Source organism: Triticum aestivum, chromosome 5D, assembly GCF_018294505.1.
Source record: "Triticum aestivum cultivar Chinese Spring chromosome 5D, IWGSC CS RefSeq v2.1, whole genome shotgun sequence".
Taxonomy (NCBI): Eukaryota; Viridiplantae; Streptophyta; class Magnoliopsida; order Poales; family Poaceae; genus Triticum; species Triticum aestivum.
The window spans coordinates 409,842,869-409,856,201 of NC_057808.1; the positions used below are offsets into that span (position 1 = coordinate 409,842,869).

At 48.1% G+C, this 13,333-nt stretch overlaps 1 protein-coding gene across 2 annotated transcripts; it reads left to right on the top strand.

Moving 5' to 3' along the window:
* Positions 1–5,476: 5,476 nt before the first annotated feature.
* On the top strand, positions 5,477–10,932 carry LOC123125178 (uncharacterized). 2 transcript variants are annotated; one of them, XM_044545707.1, is made up of 5 exons: positions 5,477–5,765; positions 6,180–6,283; positions 9,097–9,930; positions 10,031–10,174; positions 10,287–10,932. In XM_044545707.1, exons 2-5 carry the CDS (start codon positions 6,257–6,259, stop codon positions 10,668–10,670), a joined length of 1,389 nt encoding a protein of 462 aa, XP_044401642.1. In that variant the 5' UTR covers positions 5,477–5,765; positions 6,180–6,256; the 3' UTR covers positions 10,671–10,932. The 2 variants fall into 2 exon arrangements, with proteins under 2 accessions (XP_044401642.1, XP_044401643.1); XM_044545708.1 differs by lacking the exons at positions 5,477–5,765; positions 6,180–6,283 and having other exon boundaries at positions 9,248–9,443; positions 9,590–9,930.
* Positions 10,933–13,333: the final 2,401 nt, after the last annotated feature.

Genomic DNA, 13,333 nt, shown 5'->3' on the forward strand with positions numbered 1-13,333 from the left:
AGTCCAAACGATCCATCTGCATGGAGTTTCTTCATGCATATATACCAATAGACATGGTTCGCATGTCTCAATCTTTTCAAAAATGACTGAGTCCAAAGATCCATCTACATGGAGCTTCTTCACGCGTTCTATACCAATATGACTCAAGTGGCAGTGCCACAAGTATGTGGTACTATCATTACTATCTTATATCTTTTGGCATGAACATGTGTATCACTATGATCGAGATTCATTTTAGGTGCAAGACCATTGAAGGTATTATTCAAATAAACAGAGTAACCATTATTTTCCTTAAATGAATAACCGTATTGTGATAAGCATAATCCAATCATGCTCAACGCAAACACCAAATCTCGATGGTAGAGGGAGCATGCGATGCTTGATCACATCAACCTTGGAAACACTTTCAACACACATTGTCATCTCACCTTTAGCTAGTCTCCATTTATTCCGCAGCTTTTATTTCGTGTTACTAACACTTAGCAACCGAACCGGTATCTAAAACCCTGGTGCTGCTAGGAGTACTAGTAAAGTACTCATTCATATAATGTATATCCAATATACTTCTGTCGACCTTGCCTGCCTTCTCATCTACCAAGTATCTAGGGTAGTACTGCTTCAGTGACCGTTCTCATCACAGAAGCACTTAGTCTCGGGTTTGGGTTCAACCTTGGGATTCTTCACTAGAGCAGCAAACGACTTGCTGTTTCATGAAGTATCCCTTTTGCCCTTGCCCTTCTTAAACTAGTGGTTTTACTAACCATCAACAATTGATGCTCCTTCTTGATTTCTACTCTTGCGGTGTCAAACATCGCAAATAGCTCAAGGATCACCATAACTATCCCTGATATGTTATAGTTCATCACGAAGCTCTACTAGCTTGGTGGCGGTGACTATGGAGAACCATCACTATCTAATCTGGGAGACTAACTCCCACTCGATTCAAGCGATTGTGATACTCAGACAATCTGAGCACATGCTCAACGATTGAGCTTTTCTCCCTTAGTCTGCAGGCTTAAGAAACTTGTCAGAGGTCTCATACCTCTTGACGTGGGCACTAGTCTGAAATCCCAATTTCAGTCTTCAGAACATCTCATATGTTCTGCGACGTTTCAAAACCGTCTTTGGTGCCACAATTCTAAACCGTTAGCAATACGCACTGAACTATCACATAGTCATCAAAACGTGTATGTCAGATGTTTCGTAACATCTACAGACGACGCTGAGGTTCAGCATACCGAGCGGTGCATTAAGGACATAAGCCTTCTGTGCAGCAATGAGGACAATCCTCAGTTTACGGACCCAGTCCGCATAATTGCTACTACCAACTTTCAACTAAATTTTCTCTAGGAACATATCTTAACCAGTAGAACTAAAGCGCAAGCTATGACATAATTTGCAAAGACCTTTTGACTATGTTCATGATAATGAAGTTCATCTGTTTATTGAACTCCCACTCAGATAGACATCCCTCTAGTCATCTAAGTCATACATGATCCGAGTCAAACTAGGCCGTGTCCGATCATCACGTGAGATGGACTAGTCATCATCGGTGAACATCTCCATGTTGATCGTATCTACTATACGACTCATGTTCGATCTTTCGATCTCTTGTGTTCCGAGGCCATGTCTGTACATGCTAGGCTCGTCAAGTCAACCTAAGTGTTTCGCATGTGTTCCGAGGCCATGTCTGTACATGCTAGGCCCGTCAACACCCGTTGTATTCAAACGTTAGAATCTATCACACCCGATCATCACGTGGTGCTTCAAAACAACGAACCTTCGCAACGGTGCACAGTTAGGGGGAACACGTCTCTTGAAATTTTAGTGAGGGATCATCTTACTTACTACCGTCGTTCTAAGCAAATAAGATGCATAACATGATAAACATCACATGCAATCAAATAGTGACATGATATGGCCAATATCATTTTGCTCCTTTGATCTCCATCTTCGGGGCACCATGATCATCTTCGTCACCGGCATGACACCATGATCTCCATCATCATGATCTCCATCATTGTGTCTTTATGAGGTTGTCACGCCAACGATTACTTCTACTTCTATGGCTAACGCGCTTAGCAATAAAGTAAAGTAATTTACATGGCATTATTCAATGACACGCAGGTCATACAAAAATAAAGACAACTCCTATGGCTCCTGCCGGTTGTCATACTCATCGACATGCAAGTCGTGATTCCTATTACAAGAATATGATCAATCTCATACATCACATATATCATTCATCACATCTTCTGGCCATATCACATCACATAGCACATGCTGCAAAAACAAGTTAGACGTCCTCTAATTGTTGTTGCAAGTTTTTACGTGGCTTGTATAGGTTTCTAGCAAGAACGTTTCTTACCTACGTAAAACCACAACGTGATATGCCAATTTCTATTTACCCTTCATAAGGACCCTTTTCATCGAATCCGTTCCGACTAAAGTGGGAGAGACAGACACCCGCTAGCCACCTTATGCAACTAGTGCATGTCAGTCGGTGGAACCTGTCTCACGTAAGAGTACGTGTAAGGTCGGTCCGGGCCGCTTCATCCCACAATGCCACCGAAACAAGATAAGACTAGTAGCGGCAAGAAGAATTGGCAACATCGACGCCCATAACTACTTTGTGTTCTACTCGTGCATAGAAACTACGCATAGACCTAGCTCATGATGCCACTGTTGGGGAACGTAGCAGAAATTCAAAATTTTCTACGCATCACCAAGATCAATCTATGGAGTACTCTAGCAACGAGGGGAAGGGGAGTGGATCTACATACCCTTGTAGATCGCGATGCGGAAGCGTTGCAAGAACGCGGATGAAGGAGTCGTACTCGTAGCGATTCAGATCGTGGTTGATTCCGATCTAAGCACCGAAGAACGGTGCCTCCGCGTTCAACACACGTGCAGCCCGGTGACGTCTCCCACGCCTTGATCCAGCAAGGATAGAGGGAGAGGTTGGGGAAGACTCCATCCAGCAGCAGCACGACGGCGTGGTGGTGGTGGAGGAGCGTGGCAATCCCGCAGGGCTTCGCCAAGCACCGCGGGAGAGGAGGAGGAAGGAGAGGGGTAGGGCTGCGCCGAAAGAGAGACGTTCTCATGTGTCTTGGGCAGCCCAAACCTCAACTATATATAGGGGGGAGGGGGCTGCGCCCCCCTCTAGGGTTCCCACCCCAAGAGGAGGCGGCCAGCCCTAGATCCCATCCAAGGGGGGCGGCCAAGGGGAGGAGAGGGGGGGGGCGCCACTAGGGTGGGCCTCAAGGCCCATCTGGACCTAGGGTTTGCCCCCTCCCACTCTCCCATGCGCTTGGGCCTTGGTGGGGGGGGGGGCGCACCAGCCCACCTGGGGCTGGTCCCCTCCCACACTTGGCCCACGCAGCCTTCTGGGGCTGGTGGCCCCACTTGGTGGACCCCCGGGACCCTCCCGGTGGTCCCGGTACATTACCGATATCACCCGAAACTTTTCCGGTGACCAAAACAGGACTTCCCATATATAAATCTTTACCTCCGGACCATTCCGGAACTCCTCGTGACGTCCGGGATGTCATCCGGGACTCCGAACAACATTCGGTAACCACGTACATACTTTCCCTATAACCCTAGCGTCATCGAACCTTAAGTGTGTAGACCCTACGGTTTCGGGAACCATGCAGACATGACCGAGACGTTCTCCGGTCAATAACCAACAGCGGGATCTGGATACCCATGTTGGCTCCCACATGTTCCACGATGATCTCATCGGATGAACCACGATGTCGGGGATTCAATCAATCCCGTATACAATTCCCTTTGTCTACCGGTATGTTACTTGCCCGAGATTCGATCGTTGGTATCCCTATACCTTGTTCAATCTCGTTACCGGCAAGTCTCTTTACTCGTTCCGTAACTCACATCATCCCGTGATCAACTCCTTGGTCACATTGTGCACATTATGATGATGTCCTACCGAGTGGGCCCAGAGATACCTCTCCGTTTACACGGAGTGACAAATCCCAGTCTCGATTCGTGCCAACTCAACAGACACTTTCGGAGATACCCGTAGTGCACCTTTATAGCCACCTAGTTACGTTGTGACGTTTGGCACACCCAAAGCTTTCCTACGGCATCCGGGAGTTGCACAATCTCATGGTCTAAGGAAATGATACTTGACATTAGAAAAGCTCTGAGCAAACGAACTACACGATCTTGTGCTAGGCTTAGGATTGGGTCTTGTCCATCACAGATCCTGTTATCAACGACATCCAATGTCCATGGTCTGGAAACCATAACCATCTATTGATCAACGAGCTAGTCAACTAGAGGCTTACTAGGGACATGGTGTTGTCTATGTATCCACACATGTATCTGAGTTTCCTATCAATACAATTCTAGCATGGATAATAAACGATTATCATGAACAAGGAAATATAATAATAACCAATTTATTATTGCCTCTAGGGCATATTTCCAACACTGCATCCAACACCGTTCGATGTCGGGAGCTGCAAGCGTGCACGTCGGAGCTGCGACCGGCTACTAGGGGAGCTGCAAGAGGGGAGGCCATTTTTTGCGGATGTGTTTTCGTTTTGCCGAACCAATTTTGTTTTTGCTGGAACCGATGTATTTTTTGCTAGAATCGATGTATTTTTTTGCTTCAACGATTGCAGAGCTCTCAAATGCTCATGTCGTTTTTGCTGGAACCTAAGTTTGTTTGTGCTGGAAGCGTTTTTGATTTTGCTTCAACCGACCACTGGAGTTTGACCCGCGGAGAAGACTTTTGCTGGAAGATATTTGCTGCTTCCGATTTTTGTTGCTTGGCACTCTGACCCCGGCGAGCGGGAGACACAGAGATGCTACAACTAGCCACCCGAGCGCTATAATAACTGGAAGCTGAATCTAGCAAATTGTTCTGCTACCATCATCTTTTTTTAACTGAAAACAGCTCCAACTTTTTGCTTCCATCATGTTCTGTTTTTGTTGGATCCAGCTATATTTTTGCTTCCACCATAACGACGACTGGCAGCTACACTGCGGCCGGCACTGATGACGGCAACCGACAGGGAGGGCAGCAACATGCGAGGGCGCCGGGCGGTGCTTCAAGGCCGGGCGCATAGCTCATCCATGGAGGTGCGATGGAATTTTTCTGTAAAAGAAGAGGCCTGACGAAAGAAGATGAGGAATCGTACGGCTACGCGTTATTCTATCGGACGATGCTGATACAACCGGCCCAAAGTTGGACCGGTGCGCCGGCGCCTAGTAGTGCCCTTTAAAAAAAGATGTCAGTTTCGGCCGGTCGGCTGAAAAAAATTATTAACCCCCTTAATTTTTTATTAACCTTTCGTTATACGTAAAACGTAGCTTTGCCATAACTGAGCGATCAAACTAAATCCATATGTGAATTTTCAGTGACAGCCCATGTGTTTTACCCGTAGGGAGAAGCCAAACCATCGTCTGCTCACAAGGTTTGGGAGGACCCACTTGCAGCGGCCAACCGCCTCGCGTTCTTCCTGGACTCGTGGTCGTGGCAGGGATTTCATCCACCTCGCGCTTTCTGGATTCAAAGTCGAGGTTTAGATTCGGGCTCTTCTTTTTCCGGTGAAAAACAAATCGCGCCATCGACACAGGCGGTGGGGGAGAGAGGGAAACGGATTTCGTGTCTGCCTCGGCCAAGGGCGGCGTCGTCGGCGTCGGCGTGGGCCTCGAATCGCTCATGGGGCTTCCGGCGCTGCAGCGGATCATCTCCATGCAACGGGAGCGGCGCCGCCGGCAAACGCGAGCCCGTGGTAAGCCGCCGCCGCCGCCGCCTCTCTCTCAGCTCCCTCGCCCCCATCCGCGGATATTCTGTACGTGCGTGCCCTCGTATGCTGTCCCCCTTCCGAGAAGGGGATGGTCTTATTCAATGTTGCTCCACGGCTGGCAATGCCAGATTCCGTTCGCGTTTGGGCGTGAATTCTTGCTTTGGTGGATAGCAAGATTATTCCCTCGTTTAGTTCGTATGCCTGTTTACTTTCGAACAGATAAAATTTGGGTTCTCAGCAGCAACAAATTGAAGGATATTACTGAAATCAATAGCATTGTTGACCAAAATTGAATGGGAGGAACATAGTGGATTTCGCCATGTGCCTCCGTGTGTTTGAGTTTGCTGATTTCTTCTGTCAATGCGCAAGCTGTCTATGACTATGCATCGTGCGTTGCAGGCGGATCAATTGCTCCGGTGCCTAAATGAAAGTCACCAGCCCTCCAGCAAGATGGTACTTCTGAAGGTGGCAAAAGAATGAAATATCTGCCGAGTCTTCCGGAGGTATGTGATAAGATGCTGATGACAGAAGAACTATGCTGCAAGTATATTATCAACGTCGAACCTTTTGTTCTTTTGTACGTTTAATTTATAGTGATGAAACATAAATCTGCTGGCAAGTAACATGCTTAGAACATTCCTTCTCTTTGCGTATATTCTTCTTTTGTAGAAAAAGGTGAAAAGCTACATACGAGATTCCTGTACTGTCCTTTGGATTTTTCTAAAACCCTAAAACACATGATCATAGCCACATATGAGTGAACATAGAACCATGGCAAGTATGCATGTTTAAAGCAACTCCAACGCGCCGACCCAAATGGACAGCGCTTTTGTCCGCTTTTTGTCCGTTTGGGTCGGCCGTTTGCTCGGCGTCCGCTCTCTTTTTGATTTGGGTCGGCAATGCGCCCAATGCGCCGACCCATATTTGCCGGCGTGGCCGGCTGGCCGCCCTTTTTTCAACAAATATGCACACATATTTCATTGTTTCACAAGAAAACATATAAAAAATAGCATAGTTTCACAACCAAATAAAACATAGTTTCAAAACCAAATAATGCAAGCATAGTTTTACAAGCCGAATAAAAATTAAATTGTCTCAAATACATGTGAAAATAAGATACATCTATTGGTTGCCAACATTAGCCCACATATGCTCAACCAAATCATTTTGCAGCTGCATGTGAGTTTCCCAATCATGCATTTCATGATGAAATTGGGTGAACTGTTCAAACGTTGCCGCTCCTCCATGCTCAGGCACAACATTCTCACCCTGAAACTCAAACCCTTGATTGTACATACGTTCTGGACGCTCATCTTCTACGATCATATTGTGCATGATCACACAAGCAGTCATCACCTCCCATAGCTTCTTGGTGCTCCAAGTCCTAGCAGGATACCGAACGATGCCCCATCGAGATTGCAAAACACCAAAGGCACGCCCGACGTCCTTCCTAGCACTCTCTTGCTCTTGGGTAAATCTTTTCCTCTTCTCTCCGACAGGGTTGGGGATTGTCTTCACAATAGTGGTCCACTGAGGATAGATACTGTCACCTAGGTAGTATCCTTTGTCGTAGTTGTGGCCGTTGATGGTAACATTCACCGGCGGGCTGTTGCCTTCGGCAAGCCTTGCAAACACCGGCGAGCGTTGAAGCACGTTGATATCATTGTGTGATCCGGCCATGCCGAAGAAAGAGTGCCAAATCCAGAGATCTTGTGAGGCCACGACCTCAAGTATGACAGTGCAAGCCCTGACATGGCCCTTATACTGCCCTTGCCAAGCAGAAGGGCAGTTCTTCCACTCCCAGTGCATGCAGTCTATGCTGCCCAACATCCCTGGGAAGCCCCTGCTGGCATTCAGCGCCAACAAGTGGGCTCTATCTTGAGTAGTCGGCTCTCTCAAGTGCTCAGTGCCAAACACAACAATCACAGCCTTGCAGAACTTGTACATGGAGTCTAGGCATGTAGAATCGCTCATACGGGCGTACTCATCAATGAGATCACCGGGCACTCCGTATGCAAGCATCCGGACGGCTGCAGTGCATTTCCGATAAGATGAGAAGCCAATCTTTCCAAGGGCATCCTCTTTGCACTCGAAATAGTCATCGTATCCGACTACCCCCTCTCTAATACGGTTGAAAAGATTCCTACTCATACGAAAACGCCGCTGGAAATTTCTGATGTTTGAACAACGGGTTGGTTGTGTCAAAGTAGTCCTTCCAAACAAGGAAATGCCCGCTCTCTCGGTTGCGATTCAACGCCGGAAGGTGCCCCGGGATCGAGCCACGGAACAACGGCCGTTGGCTATTAAGGTGGTGATGGACCAACACGGCAGCCAAGATCATCTCCTCATCGTCGGACAAGGAATCGTCGGAGTCGCAAAGGAAATTGTGGAAAAAGAAATCGTCGGCGGAGTCCATTTTGTACCTTGGCAAACTGTCGAACAGTTTTCGGGCGTCGACGAAGGAGCTGGCCGGCGAAGAGACGCGCGCCGCCCTTGGACCAGGTGGCTGGCTGGAGGCGTCCGATGAGCCTGCCGGCGTCCGACGAGCGTCCCGGCGTCAGGACGAAGGAGCTGGCCGGGGCGGCGACGCGACTTCCTGCTCGTGGTGGCGTCGGGAGGTGGGGGTGGGAAGCTTCGGTGCCCCGGCGGCGAGACGGTGTTGGCGGCGACTTGGGAGGTGGCGGCGTTGGGGGGAGGTGTGTCGGCACAGGCTGCTGGCAGAGGCACCAGAAATGGGTGGCGGTGGCGACGCGACTGAGGAGGGCGAGGGTTTGCTGTCGATATGGGGTGGGAGAGGAGGGCCAATATGCCACCGACTAGCGGGCCAGGGGAGGAGTAGGCGGGCGCCGCGCGCGTCCATTCCGTGTCCGCGCCGACGCAAATGAGGCTCAAAATTGGGCCGGGAATGGGTCGGCAGGCGGACGAAAAGCGGACGCGCGTTCGTTTGGGTCAGCGCGTTGGGCCGACTTTTCTATCCGCGCCGACCCAAACGGACGCACGTAGACGAAATGGGTCGGCGCGTTGGAGTTGCTCTTAGGATAGCATAAATTGGAAAACGATCCATTTCACAAAAGGCATAAGTGGGATACTTTGCTGCACTGTTGAAGTACTTTGTTGTAAACTAGTCTCAATGATTTTCTTTTTGTATGTCAATTCTACAAAAAGGACAATAGTTTCACTCTGTATTGCATTGCACATTGTGCAACCAACTAGGGTACAATGTACATCAAATGGTCGTATTGTTTTTCTTTCCCCAATTGAAATAATCATTTGCTTATGTTCTATTTCTGTCTCCGCATGTGTGCATGACATGCAGGACATCTGGTGGCATATACATTCACTAATGCCAATGCGAGATGCTGCTCGAGCTGCCTGCGTTTCTCGTACCTTTATGCATTCCTGGAGACGCCGTACCAGCCTCACCTTCAGTAAAAAAACACTAGGCATTGGTGAAGATGTGTGTGAAAAGGATGGTAAAGCAAGAGATCTCACCTACAAAGTTGACAGAATTTGGATAGAACACCCAGGCATTGGTGTGAAGGAAGTCAGAATTGAGTTCTATGATAACACGACCAGGGTCTGTTTTCTTGATCGCTGGCTTCAGATTGCCGTCACACCTGGGATTGAAGAACTCATTGTTATTCCTTCTGTGGGCCATAAAAGGTACAACTTCCCATGGTCACTTTTATCTGAAGGAAGTGGAAACTCGATTCGGTGTCTGTTCCTTTCCAGGTGTGTGTTCTGTCCAACAGTCGGACTTGGCTTGAGAAGTTTGACTCAAATTACGCTGTGTTATGTCCATATTACAGGAAATGAGCTAGCCTGCCTTCTGGACAATTCTTTTGCTTTGCAGCAGTTGGGACTCAGCCATTGCAGCAAGATAATTAGACTGAAGATACCTTCCCTGCTGCAGCGGCTCATCACCCTTGAAGTGTCTGCATGTAAGAGGCTGCAGACAATAGAGATTGAAGCTCAATGTTTATCCAAATTTTGGTTTAGTGGTGAGCGGCTAGTACAACTCTCGTTTGGAGAAGCATTGCAATTGAAGACCCTAGACATGCACTGTCATGGTGCTGTCTGTGAGGCTCGTGCCAATCTTCCGTCCACCTTGCCAAATCTTGAAACACTTTCTGTATTTTCATATTTTGAGGTATACTACGAATTTTCTGGTGACAATGGACTACTGAAATGGGTATTATGATATTACAGTAGCCATGCACTTGCATTTTTAATCTGAGTTATTTATGCAGACGGTCAATACACCGATGGTCGGTAGCAAATTTCCATTCCTCAAGCACTTGACTGTTAAACTTGCTGCGGCCCCAGCCTATGATTATTGTTCTCTGATATCATTTTTTGATGCTTCTCCTTCATTGGAGACGTTCTTCTTGAATGTAAGTTTGTTCACCCTGCAAAGATATCTTCCTTTCCAGATCCTGCGCTTCAAATAGATCACTTAATTATGGTGGAACCTTCAATTCATATGTCTTTGCTTGTCATCTTTAGGGGTTCGAGGGAAGCATGCAACATCCATCCATTTTGGCAGATCCTTCAGGTCGGAGGCAGATGCCGAAGCACCGCCATGACAAGCTCAAGAATGTGACTATTGCTGGTTTCTCCTCTGCAAAGAGCTTGGTTGATTTAACCTGTCATATTCTTGAGAGTTCAGAGTCACTTGAGAGTCTTACATTGGACACCACGGAAGGATATGATTACCTTAGGTGTTCTGTCAACAGATCTGGCAAATGCTTCCGCATGCGCAGGGGTGCCATCTTGGAAGCTCGTCGTGGGCTCTTGGCTATCAAGACATACATTGAGGGAATTGTTCCGCCGAAAGTGAAGTTCACTGTTGTGAAGCCTTGCAGCCAGTGCCATGTTGTTCAGCTTTAGATGCCAGGTTATCCGACGATATAGTCATACAGTGTCCTAGTATATGTTAATTTCTAAATGTTGAACGCTTTAGGTGAAGGTGAAACCAATAGACTCCCACTTTTTGAAGGGCTTGATGAGGGTCAAGGATTGCTTTCTCGAATCTGCTGGGTGTTTTCAAATATGAAGTGAGACACAAGTGCGGTTTTGGGAGAACTGGTATGAGCATGATTACTCTGTTTAGTTTGATATCATCTGTCGTAAAGGATTGCTTTCCTTGAATCCCTTCTCATAGCTTGTCACATTTTTTTTACTGCATATTTTTGTTTTTTGGTTACAGTGGGTACTCTGAAGTCTTGTTGTTCTATTATTATGCACATTATGTTGTTGCCCAATGTTTTCAAGTCAGTTTGGCTGTGTAGAAACGATATTAGTTCAAGTTCATAGTCTTGTGAGGATATATTTTGCTCATGTATCAGTTGGCCACGATGGAAGGTTGATGCTTGATTCGTTGCCCTACATGGCCTATTCGTCTATGTTCATATGCAGAAGACATTTGTACATGTATCCTCTCTGGTAACCTAGAGAAAGAACACTACCTGCCTCTCTGCCTTACCAAAATATGCATCTTGTGTTCAAAGCTATGAAACATACATGGTGTGTGCCACAACGTCATGCACATAGCTACAAGTCGCATGCTTTTAGAATAAAAAAAATTGAAACTGCACACTAAACAAAGATAGAAGGGCCATATGCCGTTATAGACCGATGAACGGGGGCGATGATACTGAACAAAACAGGACTGCCCGATAGACATAAATTTGACGGCGATCAAGACGAACCGAAAACTGATTGACATGAAAATCTCACCGCAACCTTGTATATATCATCGCATATCATATCATCTCTCTCTCTCTCTCTCTCTCTCTCTCTCTCTCTCTCTCTCTCCAATGGATTAACATGTGCAAAAGACAAACTAAAAATTACTAAGATTACCACACAAGTCACAGACCCTCGTCATCATCTCGTGCTTGCTGTCTACTTACATCATCATCACCAAAACACAAGCTTAATTTCACTCGCCATTGAAACCACCAAAGTGAACCCAACTTCTCACTTAAACTTTACCGATCCATAATCTGATGCAGAGGTACAGTAGCGTGGTACAAACTAACATCAGAAGGGGGAGCGAAGGCAAGAATCCGACAGGTGCTCCCATGCATACCCGACGGCGGCCTCCTCCTTCCCCACGTCGTCGAGGTCGTTGTGCTTCGGCACGGATGCGCTTCTGGGTGTTGCAGGCGCGGCGCAGGCGGCCAAACTGCGAATCCGGGGCGGCGGTGCCGAGGAATGCCGGCTTGAACGGGTTCATCCCGGCGTTGGCGAACAAGATCGCGGGGTCGTAGACGGGCACCTCGCGGCTCGACGGCCATGGCGTGTGCGACTGCGACTGCGACTTGGACTCGAAGAAGTTGATGAAATCCTCCCGGACCCGGGCGGCTGTCCAAACCGGCGGCACATCCATCGGAAGGCCAGCGGTGGCGGCGAAGGCGACTCGTAGATGCTCGGAAGGAGGAGAGGTGGATGGCGGTGGTAGGCAAAACCCTAGTTTTCTTTTCTCTTTCTTGACCTTATATATAAAAAAAACAAAAACACTAATGCCCACACGTGTGGGCGTTAGCCAACTCGCCCACACGCCTCGATCGCCATCCAATGCCTTTTGCACGAATCTTGGCACGAGAGGGCTGATTTTGTGTGTCACGTAGAACAACTCGCGTGTGTGGCGTGTGAGGGAGTTCGCCCGCACGCTGTTTTCCCTCCGAGGTCAGCGGTTGCGACTCGGGGCGTGCGGTGGAACTGCCGTTGCGCCCGCACGCCCCGCACGACTTCTGTACCCCATCTTCCACGACTGCTCATTTTCCAACTCTCCCACACCCAAGTTGTCATTCGCCATGTATTTTGCAGGTTACATGGCAACTGCCCTATTCGTGATTGTAAGCAGATGACAACTCTTTTTTTACCCGAACATGTTATTGTTGCCACGTCTATTTTGTAGCGCTATATGGCAACTGTCTAGTGTTAGTAGGTGGCAACTCCTAAAGATACCACCGTAGCCCACATGCCCGTCTCCTCTCCCACACACCAAAAGCTATCAGTTGCCATGTGTTTTTGCAGGGTACATGGCAACTGCCCTAGTGTGCTTGTAAGCAGATGGCAACTCTCTCTTTACCCGGACATGTTTTTTGCCATGTTTTGTAGTGCTACATGGCAACTGTCTAGTGTTAGTAGGTGGCAACTACTAAAGTTTTTCAAATCATGGCAACCGTAGTAGACAAGACCATACATGGCAACAGCTGCAGTTGCCCAAAAATGGCATCCGACACTTGACCTGAGATGGCAACTGCAGTTGAGCAACCATGGCAACTGTAGTTGTCCGACATGGCAACTGTAGTTCAGCGACATGGCAACTGTAGTTCAGCGACATGGCAACTGCAGTTACACGTACATGGAAGAGGGTCCGGACCATGGCAATCGCGACGGGACGCGTGGTTACTGCCACGCGGGGCGTGTGGCTCGCAGGCGGGGAGGGCGACGGTCGAGACGGGTCGTGCAGGCCGCGTGGTTGCTCGCCCGGACGTGCTCATGCGGGCGATCGTGCCGCACACCGAACATGAGGGCTGTGG

Coding starts and splice junctions, on each gene's coding strand:
- LOC123125178 (XM_044545707.1), top strand. CDS start 6,257: ATGAAATATCTGCCGAGTCTTCCGGAG. Junction 6,284..9,096: donor ATCTGCCGAGTCTTCCGGAG/GTATGTGATAAG, acceptor CATGACATGCAG/GACATCTGGTGGCATATACA. Junction 9,931..10,030: donor CTGTATTTTCATATTTTGAG/GTATACTACGAA, acceptor TTATTTATGCAG/ACGGTCAATACACCGATGGT.